General features: G+C 39.4%; 1 protein-coding gene across 5 annotated transcripts in view; it reads right to left on the bottom strand.

The window, feature by feature from the left end:
- Window positions 1-22,002, bottom strand: part of VPS13D (vacuolar protein sorting 13 homolog D) — a 187,331-nt gene that overhangs the window by 77,833 nt on the left and 87,496 nt on the right. For 3 of the 5 annotated variants that reach the window (XM_025198111.1, XM_025198112.1, XM_025198113.1), the window contains 13 exons: window positions 19,187-19,317; window positions 15,244-15,419; window positions 14,510-14,633; window positions 13,772-14,007; window positions 12,637-12,745; window positions 11,852-12,015; window positions 11,042-11,150; window positions 7,820-7,999; window positions 7,396-7,512; window positions 6,903-7,052; window positions 4,215-4,364; window positions 2,694-2,790; window positions 424-575 (listed from right to left, as the gene is read on the bottom strand). In XM_025198111.1, coding sequence (XP_025053896.1) covers window positions 424-575; window positions 2,694-2,790; window positions 4,215-4,364; window positions 6,903-7,052; window positions 7,396-7,512; window positions 7,820-7,999; window positions 11,042-11,150; window positions 11,852-12,015; window positions 12,637-12,745; window positions 13,772-14,007; window positions 14,510-14,633; window positions 15,244-15,419; window positions 19,187-19,317 — 1,895 coding nt within the window. The remainder of the gene's footprint in view (window positions 1-423; window positions 576-2,693; window positions 2,791-4,214; window positions 4,365-6,902; window positions 7,053-7,395; window positions 7,513-7,819; window positions 8,000-11,041; window positions 11,151-11,851; window positions 12,016-12,636; window positions 12,746-13,771; window positions 14,008-14,509; window positions 14,634-15,243; window positions 15,420-19,186; window positions 19,318-22,002) is intronic. The other 2 variants (XM_025198114.1, XM_025198115.1) reach the window with 1 other exon arrangement.

Genomic DNA, 22,002 nt, shown 5'->3' with positions numbered 1-22,002 from the left:
TCCTGCTGATGCTCTAAGTTTATTAAAGTAAGAGAACTCTTCAGAGCTGGGTGAACAGAGTGCAGTCTGCAAATGGAACATACAATAGTTATCTCCTTAAGACGAATAATATTATGCAACTCTTTGAATAGACTACTAAACATCAGCCCTGTAGTAGGTTCATTTCATATCTGAACTGCACCTCTCTCTTTGGGGCAGGCAGGGTTCAAAGAATACTATAAAGGCAGATGATGGTTTAGAACACTAAATCTGACAGCTTTTTGATGCAAGAAAGCTTGTGGAAGAATTTTACAATTTAGGAAGATACCGAATACCTGGCAATAGATAGCAGGCAGCATCTTAAAACCCGAATACCCTTTCCTCCTCCAGTAAAACTTCTGTTTGGAAAAGGCATTTGATCAGAAGGCACATACACTGGCTTACCTTCAAGTCTAAAGGCAGTTTGTTGGAAGTGAAGACACTCAACTTGATCTGTGGCACACTGATTTTGAGATTCTCAAAGTAGTACCGCTTTTGAGCCCCACCTTGATCAAGAGTCTTTTCGTGGAGGTTTTCATCATATTTTTCAACTTCTGCTACCAGGAGAGAACAGGGGAATCAAAACAAGTAGTTATGAATACATCTATAACTACGAATGCACATTTTATACATGTTTATTAGCTTTAGGAAAACTATCTGCCAAAGATTATGAATGGATCCAGCAGGCGCACATAAGATCATGACTTTCCTATGTTTAGTAACACAGAACATACCTAAGTTGTGACGTGGGTGAACCTGCATAGATTAGTGTTTTCAGCTCCAAACCCAAGTTGCCTACCTGCAGTTATTAAAAAAAGTCTGCCCCCCAACTTCCTAACACAGGGGCGGGCAATTATTTTGGGCAGAGGGCCGCTTACTGAGTTTCAGCAAGCCATCGAGGGCTGCATGGCAGGCAGCCCAGGGCAGATTAATATTAATTTTCTAAATTTTGGGGGGGCCCCGCAGGCCGGATTGAACGGTTTGGCGGGCTGCAACCAGCCCCCGGGCCGCATTTTGTCCACCCCTGTCCTAACACAACCTCATATCTTAGAGTTCAGTCATGATGTTTTCCTTCACAGCCAGTTTATACTTACAGTTCACATATGAATTGTACAGTTCTTCTCTGCCACTTATATATAGAGGATATAGAAAAGCTCTTTGGAGGACCTTGATGTGTGTGTGCGCGTAGCCATGCGTGAACCCAAAATAATATTGGCTTCAATTCTTCTTCTCCCACTCTAAAATTGAGTTGAGAAACCTCCCACCCTACAATTTCCTTTCCCCCCCCGCCCCCATCTCCCCTTACTTCAGCTGGGAGATAACAGGAGGACAAAAACAACTCGGGTGCAATCTCATGTGACATAACCTCTAGTTGTGTTGCACCTTCTGGAAAGGAGCACAAAGGGATTCCTGTTGTTTCAAATAAAAAAGGCAAGCTGACCCTTTGTGTGTTCATTTTAATGTCCATAAACCCTTCTTTATAAATTTTAAAGGTTAATGGCTTTTTTGCCATTTACATTTAAACATTTTACCAAATAATCTTTATAGCGTTTGTATCTTTGATGACACTAGCAGTGTCTAGTTAGTGTAAATACTGAAATCTCTCTTGAGAAAGCAAGGAAAGAATACACAAAAACAAAGAGGATGGCAAAAGCAATACAGTACATTGAGAGGATAAGCATTAGTGTGCTAGCCTGATGCTCAAAAGAGCCTGGTTCAATTCTCTTCTTTGCTAAAAGGCTTCCTTCTTAACCTAGAATAAAAATCGTTTGGTTTCTCTTGGTCTCAGTTTCCTATATTTAAGATGGGGACAAAATATTTGACTTCTTTCACAAGGGAGTTAGGAGCATAAATACATCATAGATTGAGAGATACTAGGATGCCACATCAACTGGAACCAGAAAAAAGGTCTAAAAGGTTGGTCTACATATGAAAATTTATTAAAATAGCTGTTCTAAGCCAGTCATTTCAGTGCAAATCCTCACTTAGACATTCTTGTTCCATAACGTCAGATTATTTAAAAAATATTCCTGAATTGCTCTCTGATTAAGTTTCCAAGGATAGATAAGCCCTAAAAGAGAAGGATCAGAGAGACGTCTCTGAGATTAAGACAGTCAAAGGTTTGTTTTGTTTCAGCTGAGAGCAAGGAAACTTTCATTGTAAGTAAAGCCAAGCATATGGAGGTCACAAGTTAAGGAGCTGGGCCAGCCTATTCTTTCCTCCTCGTTTAACAAAGAGGAACTGGCCCAGGAACAAATGAAGAGAGATCTCCATTTCTAGCCTTTGGTTTGTTTAATAAACAAACATTACCAAACAAATGTGGTTTGCTAAATTAACAACATCATCTCTTTCATACTAGTTCAGATAAATCCAGATACAGGAACTGAAGAGGAACTTTCAACTTCCTCCCATAGGGTTTCAGCTGAGCCACCACGTAACGGACAATACAACATTACATGGGTCACTCGCTGCCTGAATTTTGGTAACAAATACCATAGACTATGTAAGCTGCTCTAAAAAGGCTATTGATACATCTAAGCCTTGGAGTGGAAGTTTCCAGGCAGCAAAAGGCATTCAATCTGATAATGGAATTTGCCAGGCATTTTGAATTAATTTTGTATGCAGACAAAGACATTGGCATATTGTGGAACTGACCTTGTAACTTTATACTGTACCTGATTCTGACTGATCATAGCCAAAGAAACTCAATAGTTTCAGGAGTAGTTTCTCCTCAATTTGAACTGTGAACCTCCGAGCTGTGATCATCAGATGCTACAAAGATAAATGCATCTTGATTTACAGTGTGAACAATAGAAATAAAAGCCACCTAAGGCATTAAGTGAGGAGGTCTGTTTTAACTTACCCAAGCTCTTTTAGTGATACAGTTTCATAATGTTTCAAGTCTCACTCCTGCCTTAAAGTTACCAGAAATTTAGTAGCAGTGAATTCTATCTGCTTAGTTCTTTCAGTTATTCACACGCAATTACTAAACATTACGGCTTCAGAATTAGCGCTATCAGTAGGACTCTATGATAATGCAATCATTTTTTTAAAAATAGGGTCAACATTAAAAAAAATAAGGACGCTTTGAAGAGTTAAGTTCCATACTAGTCTGATAACTTACCTAGGTTTTTCACTGAAATGTAGGCAAGAAATAGTGGATGTTAATTACATTTTAAGTTATGCCATTTAGAATAAGGTTTCTGTTACAAGTTGACAGTGATTCATCATAAGAACCAGTGAGAAAATCTATCACTTAGACAACTCATGAAAAAAGATTAGCACAGGGGCGGGCAATTATTTTGGGCGGAGGGCCGCTTACTTAGTTTTAGCAAGCCATCAAGGGCCGCATGACGGGCAGCCAGGGGCAGAAAAATATTAATTTTCTAAATTTTTTAGGGGCCCCGCGGGCCAGATAGAATGGCTTGGCGGGCCGCATCTGGCCCCTGGGCCGCGTTTTGCCCACCCCTGGATTAGCACAACTGATCAGGCTTGCCAGCTTCAGCACCAGTTAACACCTTGAAGAATCAAAGGTTTGGTCCAATTTGATACAGTCTACAATCTACTACAGTGCTACAGAGGATAGCCTTCAGCCAACGAATTACACTCAGGTCCTTGCTTTCATTCTTGAAGATGGTATAGAAAGATTATTTTTTTTTTTTTTTTTTTTTAATACGAACAAAGGATAGACAATTCCTTAATAATGCACTATAGGATACTTTCGTACACAGAATATCCTATGAGGCTACGGGGAGGATGTATACCTGGAACATATATCCTAAAAGGTACCTTTAGAAGACAAAAGGTCCTCTCAGCCTCAGAACTAGATCACAACAGACTGCAGGCCATCGCCCAGAAAACCCTTCATTAGCCTGCAAGACAGAAGTGTTCTACAGGCTGGTACTTTATTTCACTAGGCTCTAGGACCCTTTATTTAGACCATTTAAAAACTAGTGACATGTAAAATTACTTAAAGAATACTGTCAGGCAAGGTTCTTTAAGTAGATGTAATATCTTTTATTAGATCAACTGAGCAGTTGGGGAAAAAATGTTCTTTGCAAGCTTGCAGGCACAGTCACCTTTCATCAGGCATAGGGAGTCTGCTGTTCTGAGACTCCAAGGAAAAGTAAGAAATACAGTAAGGAAGACACCATAAGGAATACAGTGACATTTAAATGCTACATTCAAGAATTTACCTTGTATATATCTGTTAGTGCATTCTTGCTGGGAAATTTCATTGCATTTAATTGTACTGCGGGGCCCGTCTCAATTGCTTTATTTTCACTGATTATTGGGGTCAGAAAGAGCATGAAAGGCTGAGTGGTGCCAATAAGCTGGTTATCCACCTACAACATTAAAAAGAAATCACATGATTATTCAGAATACCTAAGGACGCAAGATAGAATCTAAGATCCTAGAATTAGCTGGAAGGGACCTCGGATGGTCATCTAGTCCAACCCCTGCTCAAGGCAGGACATCCCTTTCTAAACTATCCAATACAAGTGCTTGTCTAGCATTAAAAATTAACAACCAACCAACCCCCTTATGCAATTATCAAGTACAATGTTCCGAAACACCAAGAATATCCTAATTTGTCACAAGATAAGGGTGTTATTACTATCCTGCCACTGCAAGGATGGGAAGCAGTATGTTAACATGCATTTGAAAGATCTAAGAAAAGCCCCCAAAGGAGAGCTGTTTGCGTCTTGCAACCCATAGATACAAAGCGACCCAACACACTACGTTTTTCTTAATATTCATTGCCAAAAATGCTACAGCTAGCAGCATGTAAATATTAATATGAATATAGGCAGAGAAAAAGGATGCTAACCAAGATGGCCACGTGTGATCAGAATTTTTAGACCAATCACAAAATGTTTATCAACAAAAATTTTTTTTTTTTAAATCAATCGATTTCTCCCCATTTTAAGTTTGAGTCTGAGACACGACCCCCCCACTTTTCAATGTAGTCAAGGTATTCTATAGATACGTACATGAACATATTCTACATATATGCATATCATTGGTATTGAGCAATAGTTTACATATTAGGCATAGGTTTCACAAAAATTTTAAACTATTTAAGAGTTCTGGGCAGATCTCAGATTTGCTCCTAAACTCTGAATTTGAACCGCCAAGCGGAAGGAGCAAAGATAAGGTGAAAAGGCCAAGTCCTGAAATGCCCCGTTATGCAGGGGCATTATATTTTAGTAAGTACAGCATGAAAGACAACAGCATTCAATCATCCTACTGAAGCTATGTATGGCAGCAGTGTGCTATAGCTTTCTTTTCCGACTTCCAATCTTATGGCGACATCGGCGATCAAACAGGGAGAAAAAGTTTTGTAAGGTTTATTTACACTGCAAAAAGATTCTGACTTTATCAACAGCTAAGGGAAAACACGGTGTGGAAGAACTAAGTAGTAGTAATAAATAGTCTGGTGTCTCAGTGGTCAGGACAGGTACTCCTCCCTTAACGTCATCCCGGTTAACGTTGTTTCATTATTATGTCACTGATCTATACAGAACATACTCGTTGAAAGTCACGCAAAGTTCGGTTATAATGTTGTTCGGCCACCACCTGCTAGTAGGTAACTACTGTGACGTAATTGGATTTGCTTAACGTAGTTTCGGTTAGTCGCATTTTTCAAGAACGTAACTACGACGTTAAGTGAGGAGTAGCTGTATAAGGCAAAATACAATAAAGCAGCCCAGGTGCAGAACATTAAATCTGGATCTGCAATCAAACTAAAGGAAAGATTAGTCTGAATCCTCATCTGTTCTGCGTGTAGGCAGAAAAAGCCAAAATTGTCAAAAATAAAATTTCAAAAGTAATCACCCTTAATTTGCCATCTGGCATGCAATGACAAAAAAGGGAAAACTGTCTCAAAACTATTTTATACAGAAGCGGTGTGCCGGTTTTACTATAGTATAGATGGAAAGCATAATTATTTCACTAAACTATTCGTATTCGAGTTGACCTATTGGTTTTTATTGCTATGCCTTGTTGGTTTTTCTTTATGGGACTGATCCAAAACCAACAGAAGACAATGGAAAGACCATAACTGACTGAAATGAACTTTGTATGAGGCTTCCAAGGTTGCAAGCTGTTTCCAGTATAATCCTGATTTCGGTTCCTCTAAAATCCATAAAATGAGATACTTGTCTCACAATTAGTCAAGTTGCACTTGCAGCCAACACAGAACATTTTTTTCCCAAAATTGGAAGAGAACTCAAAGGGATTTCTGACTTATGATTCAGAAGGAACTAGACTTAATTACAGATGAGATCTTATGACTTAACATTAATTATACTGGGATTATGCTATCCACACAGCTTTCTTTGAGGTTACACCCAGTACATACAAGAATTTTATATATTCCAGATATATTGCATATATCTGTGGTTCATAATGTTCAAACTCTGCAAAAAACATAATGCAACCGATATTCGTTTTGATGGAAGCAGCATTAAGGTAGCAGAGGTGCCTTGGTTGAGAAGTTCAGCTTTAACATTGCATTTCCTGTTGGGGTTTTCCGATTAGTACTTCTAACTTCGATGCTTTTAAAAAGTAATGAACTCAACTGTAGCATCATTTCAAACTTTGTCAAGTTCACCTTGACTGTTAGATCAGTCAAAAAAGAGAGACATTTTAGCTGACAGATTCAATATACAAAACACACATTTCGATGAGGATATCAGGGAAAGATTCTAGACCTTCTATAGTTTAATCTTAAAATCACCTGTTCTTAAGGACGGCAAAGGACACAACTTGTCATTGCTTTATTACTCTTTGACACCTGTTGTAACACAGATACAGGGTCCCTTAAATCTTTTAATGAGTACTGAAAAGCAAGATCTCAATTTGTCCCAAACTATAGTTACCTGTACATCCTGTACACTGAGTTCAAGCACCTGACTGCTTGACAGGTGTGTGTAGTGAACATTAATTCCAGTGAGGCTCGCAAATATCAGCTCTTCAGGGATTTTGTTAACTAAAGATAATCCCAGTCCCCCTTCTAGTTTCACTAGCACCTGCAAAGATGAAAACAATATTTAGAAAAAAAAATATTTTGATGCCAAACATACAGTCCTGACCAATGCATTTATTTAATGGGTTTAACAGAGCTGGTTGGTATCCCATTGTCAACAAAGTCCTTAAATACACAGAGGCCCACATCTATATACACCAGTGTTATGCAACAAGTTGAATACACTCAACCTGCCCTGCTGAATTTCAATTTATAATTTAGGGTTGCAACAGGAAAAATGTAACCAAACAAAATATTTGAGTAGCAGAACTGACCAAAAGGAAAATACTGCACACACCCTTATTTTCTTTCTTTCTTTTTTAAAGGAAAATAAAGAGCTGTCTTACTTCTAATTCCTGCTCTGTGTCTGGATTCTTTAACTTGCGTAAATCTTGTTCTGTAACTGGAGAGTCTTCTCCCTCACAGGATAAACGATCATTTCTCCGTTGATTAAAATCTGTTATCTAAAACAAAAATGAGCTGCTAAGGTGTCTTTTTTTATTTATATACAAGGAGAAGCACAGATGTACTTGATCTATTCAGTAGCACATAAGCGTTAAACTAAATCCAACGACAACTTTTTTCAGAATCTAATATACATTACCTAAGATTTCTCCCCCTTATGCTATTACTAATGTCAATTTGCACCTCTGTTTTGCGTAAGAATTTAAGCTGCACTAAAAAACCTTCAAGAACATACTCAGAGAATACTATAGAACATCACCAAAATTAATAATGCCATTGGATCCATAATATATGAAGGACTTGCACCTGTAAAACTCGAGTTGGACCATCTGGGATGACTCTGACTGCTAATACTCCTGATCCAGGCCTCATCTTCTGGTTAATAAATTGTTGTTCAGGTGGAACTGGCCCCAAAACCTCTAAAGAAGTATCAGGACCAAGAACAACTTCTGCCCCATCATACAAACCTGACATTCCTCCTTTTGCCTAGAAAAGAAAAACACACAAAAAAAAGTGTACAGCAAAAAAACCCTCCAAAAAACCCCTAGTTAAATGGTTCAGATGGTTGCAGATAACTGTGCCTAAATACATTAATTTAAAACATTATTTCAGTCACCTCTATTTTATACCTCACAATAATTCTAATCTAAAGAGAACGTATATAGTTTTCTCGTCTCCGTAGTTATGCAACTGGAAAACTGATTTGAGCAGCTGGGCCATTAGGCCCATTATACTTTCCACACTGTACCAACGTAAGTGAGGAGAGTTGCAGCAGATACAGTCTTTTATAGTATTTCGATTTCTGGAGTTTCTGGTAACTGAGAGGTTCAGTCATCAGAAAATTTAAAAGGAAGATTTGTGCACTGGGACCTATAAAACCACACAGGCTGCCCAGCTAGGCGACAGGCAGTTTTTACTTCTTCCTGGCACCAAGACCCTGAGATTGGTCTGCCACTGTCTGATCCTAGGGTCCCCGTGGCTTGGGCTGGGGCACAAGGTTTTAAAGATCTGGGCAAGCAGGAACCCTGGGATCTGCCTACTGCAGCCTAATCCTGGGATCCCCATGCCGCAGATGACTAAGAGCCATGTGTATCACCCACCTGGGAAGCAAAACCGGTTTTTACAAGTCCCAGCACCACAGAACCAGGGAATCAGGCTGGGACAGCCCAGTCTTGGGGTCCTCGTCCCCAGAGATGAGTGAAAGCCACATGTGCCCTCAGTTGGGAGGCACACACGGTTTCTACCAGTCCCGGCACATGGGGACCCGGGGATCAGGGAGCCTCTGCCTGATCCTGGAGTCCTGTCCAGCTGAGACCTTTAAAAAAATGCATGCGCTACACACATTCACACATTGGTTTTCTGGCATCCCTGGTGCACGAGGACCTCAAGATGTGGAGAAGTTCGTTGATCCCAGTGACCTCAGGGGCTGGGAATGTCAGAAAGCTCCCTGTGCAGCTCAGTGGCACATTACTTTTTTTTAAACATCCCTGGTGTGGCGAGTCCGAGACTGGGGAGATGCTCCCCAGTGTCAGCTTGTTGCGCCCCCCCCTCTTCATTTGCCTCTGGAGGTCTGGCTTCCAGGGACTGATTTTGCCTCCAGCCCGACTGGGTAGGGGGCAGGTGTGTCCTAGACCCTGGAGCTACCCCATGCTGGATCCTGACAGCTAAGTATCTTTGACAGGCCAGCCCCAGCAGCCACACATTCGGTTTAAGGAGTTAGTCCACATTTTATGTGGAATAATGTTGTGGCTCATTTACTATATTATTGTGCCTTAAACTGACTTGAACACATGGCTGTATTACTGTTAACGGTGCAATTAATCTGTTAATCGTGTTTAAATGGTATGCACATCATGGGCATTACTGTGAATGCTGACTCAACGCATATTTATCTCCAGAGCTATCCCTTAACATCGAGACTGGCAGGGGCAAGATGGAAACACGTCACTTCTGCCGTCACCCTTCTGCCTTGGAGACAGAGGACTTTGAGCATCAAAATAATTGATTTGTACCTTCTACAATCACTACTTTCATATATGTTTCACAGTCCTAAAATGACATTAGTGAAACTTCAAAAGAAATTCCATAAATATTATTCTCTTTGCTCATAACAGAAGAAATTTGTCTCCAGCTTCAAATTGGTTCTTGCCAGAATATTTCTTCCTCTATTGCATGCACATGCTGGGTTTGTGTTTTTTTTATTACAGGGTTAGTCATCAATATGGCTGAGCTGTTGGATTTTTCTGTTTTGTTGCTTTGTTTGAAAACGAACAAGCATCCAAAGCATTTGTTTTGGAAAAAGACACACACACAAAGAATTACATGGAATTTAGGAACAAGAAAAAAAAAAAAAAGAAGGTCAAATATAGGGCTCGCATATCTCAACAGTGTCCCTCTACCTTCTGAATTCTGAACATCGATGCTCTTATACTATAACGTACAAATCCATTCCAGATGCATAGTTCACATAACAGGCAGCATTTGATCAACGCACTCACACAGTAACTAGAAGAGTCCCTCTTTTTACTCAGCCAAGGTCGATTTCTACTGGCGTAGCTTGCACATTTGTCTTTGAACATCCTTTCATTATGAAAAATCGATTACGAATGTTATACTTTATCACAAAAAACAAGTTCTATTTCTGTTGCGACAGAGAGCATACATGCTCAGAATGCTCCTTCCATCATTTTAAAGCAAGGAACAGAAAAATGTGATTAAAACCAAAAGAAACAAAACATACAGTTACAGCTAGAACAGAGCAATGTAAATGCCAGCATTTTTTAGCTCTCGAAGCCAGAGTTTCAAAATGCTTTCCACATTTTTGAACAATTAAACTCTAACAGCTGCATGCAGAGTTATCAAACGTGTATGTATTTGTTGGCTGCTTAAAAAGCGTATGCACTGAAGAGAGATCAGGTTAAGAAGCTTTTGGAAAACAGGACCATTAAGACTGTAGTGCCTGACTGAGTATGCATAGTCCCAAACTTATATCAATGAGACTTGTACATCCTGTTTACCTCTGAACATTTCCACTGGGCCAAAATTTCCAGACTTGGATACCTAAAGTTCTACATCCAAGTCCATATTCAGCGTCCACATTTTTTGGCCTAATTTTCAGTAGTGATACACAAGTCTAGTTCACGTTAACTTTGTGTGTCAGATGTGACAGCTCAGAGTCTCTACACCCATGCTGAACAACAGCTAACTAAATATGGGTTCAGGTGTCAAACTGGGACACCCAAGACTGTAAATTCTGCCTCCAGTTTTACTGATTTGCAAGCAAATAATTTAAAAGACAGCTGCATTGAATTTAATTAGTTTTACCAGTAAAAATATTGGAACATAAAACTTTTTTGAAATGATGAAGGGGGAAAAAGAACCCAATAGTGGAACATTTGTTTCTGTGCCCTCTGTTAGGCATTTCAAACCAAGTTTATAAATCACTGGATTACTAGCTCATCAGACTTAACCATAATTCCTAACAGTTAGCAGTCAGTGCGCGTTAAATATAGAATTACTAATGCTGACCTGTACAACAAGCCCATGAATACCACAGGTCAGCTTCCCATCTCGAAAACTCCACGTCTGAGTAGTACTGCGCCGTCGATCAGCTTTTCTCAACATCAAGGGTTCATATCTTTAAAACAAACAAACAGCCCACATACAAAAAGGTTTCATCATATAGATACCATTTTTGTAGGTCTTATTTTTTCTTTAAGTTTTTTCTCCTCAAGTATACAGCCTCGAAATGTATTTTATTCTACCTTCCTCTCATTTCTTCTATAATACTACTGCTGCACTGAACTGATTATCCTTTAATTTGGATGGGAGAGGGAGGAGGAGGGCAAAGGCAATCAATAATACTCATCGCACACTAAAATAATATAATGAGGTTCATGTAGGAAGGCAGATAAAATTCAATGCTTTGGCTGCCTTAAAGAATAAAGTCTTTTCTTACTTGTAAGAACACACCACATGCAACCAGTGTTTAGTACATCTCAAACACAATTGGAGAAGGGCACTTTTAGGCACCAGAGGATGATTCAATCTACATGTCTATCTGATACCTCTACTGATACTGTACAATGCTAACTGCCATAGTGGTAGTTCTGGTTGTGGACATTTGGTTCAGTAGAAATAGTTTTAACTGAAACAGTTATCAGCTGATGACACTTGGCTTTTTACTAGCTCCTGCTGATGTAGCAGCAAAAGCCTGATTACTCAGCTCCCAAGTTAACCATTAACCAAATGGCGATAGTTAAGGCTATTCCAACCTTTTAGAATGTTCCCATTTAATGAGAAAAATCAGAATCCATAGTGAAATGGAATCCAAATTACCTGTTGTCTGTGACTGCGGCCAAACCTGCGATATCTAAGATCAGACATGACTCAACAGATCGAGGAGGAGAAGGCTTATTCGGGTTATGAGGAACGGAGGAGCCTTCATGGCAAAGCATTCCAATGCCAGTCATCCTCCAAAGCTGGGATCGCTTCCCTGGCTCCTGAAGAACATACACAAAAATGAAAAACTCAATTAAAGTATACTAAAATCTATGGCAATCAAAATCCATTGACGACAGATATCGAATGTGCATAAATCCTTCATGCTGATGTAGCTGTAGAGGTCAGGCTACGTTACTAATGAACACGATTAGGATTCTAAAATTCTTTTAAAGCAGATGCTTTATTTAAAAACATACAAAAATATGGTTTCTTAAAAGTTAGGAAAGAAATACTTGGGTTGCAATGCCATTGTCTATTGTCGCATCTTTTCCCCTGTCTCCATATGGCAGGTGCTATTACTCTTAAAAATCCAACCCTAAAACTCAGTTCCTCTCTTGTCCTTCTCCAACCCCCTTCAGGTCTGACCCCACATCACACTTTTTTTACTGTCTGACTATTACGCTCTGGGGATCAGCATCCTTTGTATCATGAATTATTTTGTAACAGATAGTGAAGCATTTTGCAATGCCAAATATGTAACTTCAAAAAAATACAATTGAGCAATATTTGGATAAGGCTGCTAAAGGTTTTGAATGCTACTAGAGTCATACATCAACTGTGGTCCTAGCCAAGTACTTCTATTTTCTTCCTCCTGCCCCCACGTGTCAGTAGTTTTGTACCTTCTTCTTTAGTATGACTCTCTGTGTCTTTGGAGAAACATCCAGGACAAGCTCTGCATAAGCAACATCTTTATTTGAAGCGACTGGTCTTCCAGTTCCCTCCTGCAACCTAGAATACCAAGAAAATCCAATCTGTATTCAGACATATACCTATAAAGAGTTGCTGCTTCTGTTGAAGACTGAACCAGAATAATAACAGACAAACATGCCAACTTATGTTTGTCCTTCACTCCATTGTAGACAAATTAAAATCGGGTAATCCTTTATGTTGTTCTGCCATCTTATCACGGCTCATCAATATAAACTATTAGTATAATACTCATATTCTTAAAGGTGCTTTGTTTCTATTATTCTATTCCTATTATTCACTTTATATTGTTCATGGAAGCCAAATAAATTGAACTTGGGAGTTCAATTTAACATTACTTTTTAGATTGTTTACATCAATTTTAAGGGCCAACAAGTGGCTTAAGTGGCTTTTGCCTCGGTCCTACAAACGTGAACGAGCTGAAACATGGCAGATCAGCCTCAAATGAGGCTTCTTTCAACAGTTATTTATATAGAAATGGTTCTGACAGGTTCCAGAACAACTGGCAAGCAACACACTTGGTTTGTGTGCTTTAAGGTCTCTGTAATATTTAAGCTACATTCTTCACTAATCCTGGGCTCAGTCTCCAAAGGGCAGAGTCAATAACAAACAGAATACAGTTACAACTCCCATATGCTATACTCAGAGATTTTATAAAAGATAACCGCCCACACAGATCAATGCCCACTAATCTGATACATCCAGTTATGCTCATTCCACTTGGAGATATCACAAAGATCAGATATCCACAGATACTCTCCTAGGAAAGCAGTTCCCCTACTTCCCACCTCCCACTGGGTGCCATTACCAAGCTCCCTCCTACCCACATGTTGCTTCATGAGGGACTAGGCATTTCCTTGACTGCCAGTAAAATAAATTTGTCTTTGCAATGGCAGAGATGATGTAATCATCTTATACTAATGGCAGTTTTGGAAATCCTTTCAAAGAGCAATACCGTAAAACATCAGCAGTTTTGAAACAGAAGGGCTTTGACTAATGGATAAAAAAAAAAAAAAATAGCATTTTTCAATGCAATATAAAAGTTACCCTGAGAAAGTATGTGTGGCAGCAATATAAATGAAATTTTCATAATAAAGCTGTTTGCCGTCTTGGAAGTCATTCATACTGCAGGTGATTTCTGAGGAGCCTGCCCCTTTCACTGCCAGCAAAATAAAAGGTGGTAGGGTAGGTTCATCCCATGCATAATCTAAAGAGGTCATTGACTTCACTTCGGTACAGAGCCTGGGTTCTGCAACACTGTGCTGAATAAAAACAACTGGGACCTGCAATAAAATGGGAAAAAATTGTGTAAAAGTTTCTGCAGTCAGCTAGTGTGGTAGTTCAGGACTGCAACTTGTAGCTTTTCTGCAAGTCATTTGTGTTACTTAAGTCATTTTGCTGTTATCTGCATGAACCAAGTGAAACATTTTGCAACTTTTCCATTTCTACTTTCTTTTGAGGAGTTTATTTTCTTCACACAAGTCTCATCATTAAAGACCATCTGAGGATGGCTGCTAATAAACTTTGCACATAGGTTTCATTTTTCTTCCAAAGTTGCCAAGCTGACCATTTCCACAAGAATGCAAATTCAAGTAAGAAATCCGGAATATCAATTTGTATTGGAAACTAAAGAAAGATTAATACCTAAATACACAAATGTTTCTTACTATGTGACCGTCCTGATTACTTCATTAGAAACACAGGTGCATTATTCCTCCTACAGGATACCAAAAATATGTTAAAGTGCACACAGCCATATTTTTACTAGAGCTAAAGCATTTTTACCTTGGAAAAATTGTCTATGCGAAAAGGAGGGGGTAACTGATCCGTGTCACTGAATGAGACGCGGTATGTAGCTCCTCGAAGGGTAATTTCTACTCGTAAAAAGTAACATTTCCCAAGAGTGTCCCTGAAGAATGTTAAACAAAACAGCAAAATATGTTTAATGCATTCTTAAGCACATGCCATCCTGGAGCTAGCAACTACTATCTAGGTCAGCACTGTCGACCAATGCTGTAGTAATCTGCCAAATCATTTCAATAAGAGCAACTGGATATCTTTAGAATTTGCGAACAGACATATTAAAAATGGTGCAGTGGACAACTAATAAAACTTGGCCTTTGAGCTAAAGAACTTGCTTACACAGGACTTCCCCAAAGTATATCCAATTATTATTTCTCTGTCCTCGTCAGATTCTTAAAATTAGGCTACCACTTGGATATAGATAAGCTGAATCATCTCCATGCTGACAAAACGCTGGACTTCAATGTCCAAGTATAACAGTGCAAAAAAGAGCATGAAGAAAGCCTAGACTCCTTCCCAGCTAACAGCAAATAGCATCAACAGATCTTTTAATCCTAATACATACCACTCAACTTTGGGTTATCTGCCTTTCGCACTACACCAAAAAGAAAGGCAAAATATAGAATGAATTCTGTCTTGGGTTATTGCACTTGAAGGCTAAAGATTTTTGTCTCTATTACAGGAAATGACTAAAAAAGTGACGAGCAGTTAACTACCTCATGTTAATATGGAAGGAGTTATTTTTGTTGACTTCAAAGCCGCCAGACCAAATGCAATTGGGGACGTCCATTAGCCGTACACATAACAACTGATCATAATCATTACGTGGCCAGTGGAACACAACGCTGGAACCAGGAAGAGTGGAAATATAGCCATCAGGATTGGATGTACCCTAAAAACAGGAAGAGAACAAGGAACACGACCACTTTAGAAAACACAATACAAATATATTATGCACGTACAAACACACAGAGAAAATATATAACATATATATAATACATACTGTACATACATTATATATATGTCAGAATAAAGTCTCCATCTAGAAACTGAAATTTAAATGAAGCAATTGTTTCATAAAATGAATGATGGTAATGAGAATAATCCTTTTCTGGGTATTACCAGGAATAGTAATAGTTTACATGTTGCCACACTATCTTTCATCCTGAAGGATCTGAAAACAATTTACAAACCATATATACAGAATAACACTGTAATGCCGTCATGCCTTGGATAGGAAGGGACTCAACTCTCACAATACAAATGGGGGAAAGGATAGCTAGCACACCGGATGGTAATGAACAGAGGAGTGCTGAGTAGAACCTGTCCTCATCAGGAAGGAGCAAGTCCTTGATCCTTGGAGCTGGGAGAATTTGATTGGTTTTCTAGATATTCGTTCATTATCTGTAATTTATACCAGTGTGCCTGGGGACTGAATGAGTGGGGCCAGAGGCCTGCAATCTGAGTGAAAGAGTAGGGGCTCTAGCCTTCTACCCCTGAGTCACTGCTGCACTTCAAGCAAGGGGAAAACAGAGTTGACCTAAGCAAAAGAGTTTAAAAGCTAGGTGCTTAGCGATTTGTAATATCCTACTGACCTTGGGAGCTGAGAGAGGGAATGTAAGGAGAGTTTTCAGGGGTCATAATATACAGTACCAAAGTGGCTGGGAAATGCAGCACTGACAAATCCGACTCTGCTGCTAGCAAGTCCTCTACCTGCACCTGAGTGCCACACCCAGACAAGGATCAGACACCTGGGTCTTTGACCAAGGTCCTGGGTCTGGACATGCAAGGAATGTGGCATAAATAACATTGTTAAAGAAAACTGTGTCAGACAAAGGAAACAGTCTGATGTGAGAAGTGACTGCCGGTGGAATCTCTCAGGAACCAGTTGGGGCAGCTACAGGAGGGGACAGCTAGGCTGAGAAGCATCCAGGAACCCAAGAGCTTCATTGACATAATGCATGTGATAGCCTTCCTGGATGGGAAAGCCAGATGGCAGTAAAAGAAAGCAGAAGCAGCAAAAAAAAGAGATGAATAGGTTGGTACACTCAGAAACTGGCTGCCACTGCTGACAAATACTGGCCAGCCTGACCCACTGATAGACAATGTATTTAATGAGGTTTCCTTGCCCAGCAGCGATCCCCCCCAATTGAGGATGATCACTCCCACTGGTCAAGCAAAGAGTTGTAGATGAGTCCATTGATAGCTATGATAGCTGACAGGGCTGATCCTGGAGCTGCAGACTCTGGCAGACGCCACAAGTGGTGGTTAAAAAAGTCAGGGTCGGGCCGTCCTGTTTCCTTTCCTTCCGTTTCTGTTGTTTTTCTGCCTCCAGGGTGAGACAGCTGTACTCAAAGAGCAATAGACCTTCTCTCAAAAGGCATTGCCATGTAGCTCTGTTCTGGGCTAGTTTTTCCCATTCTGTGATGTAAATAAACCTCGAAGTAAAATATACCTTCTCTCACAGGTGTTTCCTTGTCATGCGAGTCCCACCCGTGTTGCGTGGGGGGGAGACAAACCTCGTCTTGTATTCAAGTGAATATGGTAACTAGAAAGGGACCTAACAGGTAACAAGGAAACATTTTATACAATGCACTGGGGTAAGACAACAAGAATCTAGGAAAAAGAGAGTTGGTTCACTACTCAATAAGAGAAGACTGGTAGCAGATAATGCCGAGGAGTGTTTCACTGTCCTTTTTACCTAAAACTACACTAAAAAATTTAACTGTGATGGCCGACCCCAATTAATATCAGGAGAAAAGGGTGTAAAAATTCAGGCCAGAACAGAGAAAGGACAGCTTACAGCCTACCTAGATAAATTAGCTGCTTTCAAATCAAGTTAGACTGCTGGCATCCATGCTAATGTTCTTGGGGAAGTAGGTGAAAATCTTTGAGCAGATAGTGATAATCTTTGGGAACTCGGAAAGGATAGGTAAGACTCCAGAAGACTGTAAAAGAACAAAACACGGTGCCTTTCTTTAAAAAGGGACGATGGGGGTGAAGGTGGGCCCAGGGAATAACAGATCAGATAACCTAACTTTAATTCCCAGAAGGATACCGAAACAAATAATCTATTGGTAAACAACAGAAGATAACAGGGCAATAAGTAACAACAAGTAAAAGCCAACATGGGGTTATCAAGAAAAGTTTAAAAGAAATCATTCTGCTTTCCTTCTGTGACAGAGGAACAGGCTTTGTGGATGCGGGGAAGCGGTCAATGGGATGCATCTCGACTTTGGAAAGGCTTTTGATTCGCACGCTCTCATAAACATGCTACGGAAACACAGTCTGCACTAAAAGACAGGTGCACAACTAGCTAGAAACCCATACGGGAAGAGTAATTATCAATGGTTCCTTGTCAGACAGAAAGCATGTATCCAGTATGGACCTGTCTTAAAACAGGTCTTATTCAATATTTTCATGAATGACTTTGATAATGGAACAGAGTACACTTAAATTCGTTTAGTTTAAAATAGCCCAAAAGCTTGCAAAGAAAAATCATTTTTAGTGCGATTTCTTAGTTGGTCTAATAAAGGGTATTATCTCTGAACCAAGAGTTTTAGAGTTTTGCCTTCCTTTTTTTGTCTCAGACCAATACGGCTATCACACTTGAGAAGACAGGATTAGAATTCAAGACAACCTTGACATGCTGAAGCAACAGCATGAAACAAATAGGCTGCAATTCAATAAGGACAAAGGCAAAAAGTTATACCCTTAGGTAGAAACAGTCAATAGTACAAATACAAAATGGGGAGTGACCTGCTAAGCAGCCATTACAGCAGATCTCAAACTAAACAAAAATCAGTGTCACGCTGTTGTGAAAATGCAAACGCCATACTGGGATATATTAATAAGAGTGTCATATGCAAGACATCCAGTAATATTTCCACTGTACTCAGTACTGGTAGGGCCTCAGCTGATCTATTCTGTGCAGTTTTAGGCACCACATGTCAAGGAAGTTATGGACCAGTTGGAGAGAGTCCAGAGCAGAGCAATAAAAATGATGAGAGGTCTAGAAAGCATGACCTCTACGGAAAGACTGAACAAATGGTGTGTGTTCATCCTAGAAAAGATTGAGGCGAGACATACATTTTCAAATATGCAAAAGATTTCTCCAAAGAATGAAATAATTATCCATATCTACAGGCCATAGAGCGCAAGGAGTGACATGCTAAAATTACAGCAACAAAATGTAGATGAGAGACTGGATAAAACTTTTTAGCAGGAAGGATAGTTAAACACTAGAAGTTGCATAGAGATGAGGTTTGTAAGCACAGGATAGGCAAACATCTGTCAGGAAATATTTAGGAATTGTTGCTATTCCTGGAGGTGAGGGGAAGGATTACTTCTTGAGGTTCTTTCCAGCCCTGTTTTCCAAGATTCCTTTATACTTTCAGGAAGAGCACATGGTTGGATCCCTATCTGAAAGAGAAGGACATTTAATATCCATACAGTTCAGAAAAGCTGCCCAATATTTAAGCCCTTTCAAAAGACCAACAATAAACTTTGCCAAACTTCAGAAGGGCCGAGTCAGCTTTACAGGAATTTGATCTTGCGATGATTACAATTCCTCTCTTTTTATAGACAGCCTATTAAAAAAAAATACTTGCACTATTAAAAATATACATTACGTATTTGCTGAACAGAAAGTCCTCTTACCTGACCTCTGGCAAACTCCCGTTGAGCAAAGGCAAGCTTGTGTGTTGATTTATTATCTAGTAGATAGCGGGGTGCAAACGTTACCAGGCAAGTGTCAATATAGCGACCTCTGCCCTTCTTGACATCAATACCTAACAATAAAAAATAAAAAAAAATTCGGTGAAAAATAAAAGTATTTACTGTCTGCAACAAGATATTTAGCATAAGAAAAGTGAATATTTTAAACAATGGGTTTCTCAGACACAGTACAAGTATTCTACACCTTGCATGTATTTTTAACAGAAGAAATAGATGTGATTCGATGTGTAGGATGTTACTTGTCCGCTACAACTTTTATTGCCTATAAAGTGGGATTTACTAGCTGGTTTTGTAAGTATTACAGTGGCATAAAAATACTTTGGGATCCTTTTCAAATGTTATGCTGGTTTTCCTCTTTATCAAAAAAATGTTCAACTCATTTCAAGAAAGAACAAATTATGAAGGGCCACTGGGAACCAATGTGCATCCACAAATTAAATAGGAGAGTCCTGGAAAAAGGAGGAGCAGCTGTGTATTTGGTTCAGGGGCTCTGTGAGAGGTTATGCTCTATCCTGCTCACTAGCACATCTAAAAAATACCAAGTGAATACACACAGGCAGTACATGGACTAGAGGTTAAATGCACAGACATACAGGAACAACACAGCAAGCCCCACAAAGAATACCTGACCAGGCCTGGAAAGGTACTGCAAAGTTGTAAACATAGGAAAACCTAAAAAAGCTGCTTGTAAATAGAGTTCATAAAGCAAAGGCCAATGATAAAATATGAAATAATAGCTAATGAATTCATCATACACTTCTCATTTTACACTATTTTACCGGAGGTATTTCTAACAGCACGATCACTTAATATTTTTTCTTTCTTTGTAATATGAAATAATAGCTAATGAATTCATCATATACTTCTCATTTTACACTATTTTAACGGAGGTATTTCTAACAGCACGATGACTTAATATTTTTTCTTTCTTTGCATTCCTAAAAAACCTGCTGGAATTTCAGCTCCCTTCACTTCCTTCAGTATTTCAGCTCCGAGCATCTGCGGCAGAGTGTATTAGCATGCCTCTCCAACAATCTTTCATGTTTACTGAATCAGAAAACGTTCTCGTTTACAGTACAAATGTCTCAAAACGTGTATGAAAAGTGCCAAGTCTAAGGCTAAGTACAGACATTTAAAAAGCCCGATGTAGAATTGATCCAAGTGATGTAGTTTTCTGTAAGTGGTGTAGTTTAGATCGGACAGCAACAAACCTTCCAACAGTCCACAAGGATAAAAAAAAAACAACACAAAAACACGCATTTCTGACAAAGCCAAAACATTGGCTATTTACTTCTCCCTTCTGTTTGTTAGAATAAATATGTAAAGTAGATTGTGTTAAGTTTATACCAGTGACACTTAGTCCCCTCTGGCTCATCAGCCAGATGAGGAGTCAAGAATAACACAAAAAAAAAAAAAAAAAAAAAAAAAGACACCTTAGCACATACACTCATAGGTGAGCTGTGGCAAACGTTCAAAAGAAATAACTACAGTGCATTAGTTAGTGCTAACTGAAACAGTGCATGCCTTGAGTTATTCACAACTGCAGAAAAGACATACCCAAAGGATCAAGAAAAAGAAAAATGGTTGATAACATTTTTTTGCAGAGTTGCGTCTAGCAAGTTGAAGATGCTCTGCATATTGTTGGTTTATACAACCATAATTTTATACAGCTCTTTTTGTTGTGCATGGGAAAGGTCTCATGCCTTGCTAGAAAAGCTGCTTGCAGCAAGATTTAGACCATGCACTTGGTGAAAAGGTTAAATGACTTAACATTATTTGCAATGCAAAACTAATCCCACAGTCATGACCAAACACAGTTTTTCTCCCTAACTACCGACAAGAGACTACTCTGGGAAATGTTCTGGCTTGTTATGTTTTCCCTTAGCTAAAATATTCCTGAACAGCCCCACATTACTAATATATAATCTACGATGGCTCGCTTTATAAAGCTGCAACAAATGTAGATGTGAAGTTGAAACCTAGCCTCAATGTGAAAAAGCCTCTATTCAAGGAGTGGGGCAAACTTCTTTTAATGAAAAGGAAATCTGACCCACCACAAATTCAAGATCAGATCAGGATGGATTACTTTCTGATACACGCTCAATGTCAGCAAAATGTGCGTACTGGCTCGGATTACCTTCCAAGAGTACCAAGTGCATTCATACTAAAACCAAGAAAAACAAAAAGTAAATAAAATAAAAATAAAATACAAAACAACTTAGAAGTGTTAGTGGAGATTTCCATCTCGTATGCCTAAGGGCTGAGGATCAGACCTAAAAAAGGTTAATCTATTTCTAGATCCTTTGCAAAAGGTCAGAAGCTGCGTGTTCCTTGCTAGGATTTGGAACAGTCTATTGCAACATCTATTAGCAGAAATTAATTTTACAAAATGCTGAAATTTTGAGATTCCCAGAAAGAGACTACTCAGCAGTGACATTTACAGGGAAAGAGACAGTTATGAAACACGTTTTTTCACTAACACTGAAGTAATGAAGAAGGTGCCACAGGCTGGACAACCAGTCAACCCAAATTTCTCTTGGCTACAAGGAAAATATCCTGAATGGTTTGTGGGAAAAGACAGGTGGACAGGCATGTCCAGCAGTTGGCAACCTTTTCAGGCTGGAGTGATCCAGTTCGGTCAGAGGAGGGCATGGTGGCAGGTAGGCACTCAGACCCGGCTGCCACTGCTGCTTTTCCTGACAGTGTCATGGGGTGGCATGGGCAAAGGGCAAAGCCAC

This window comes from Alligator sinensis, unplaced genomic scaffold, assembly GCF_000455745.1.
Source record: "Alligator sinensis unplaced genomic scaffold, ASM45574v1 scaffold569_1, whole genome shotgun sequence".
Lineage (NCBI taxonomy): Eukaryota > Metazoa > Chordata > Crocodylia > Alligatoridae > Alligator > Alligator sinensis.
This window is presented reverse-complemented; position numbering and strand designations above follow the sequence as displayed.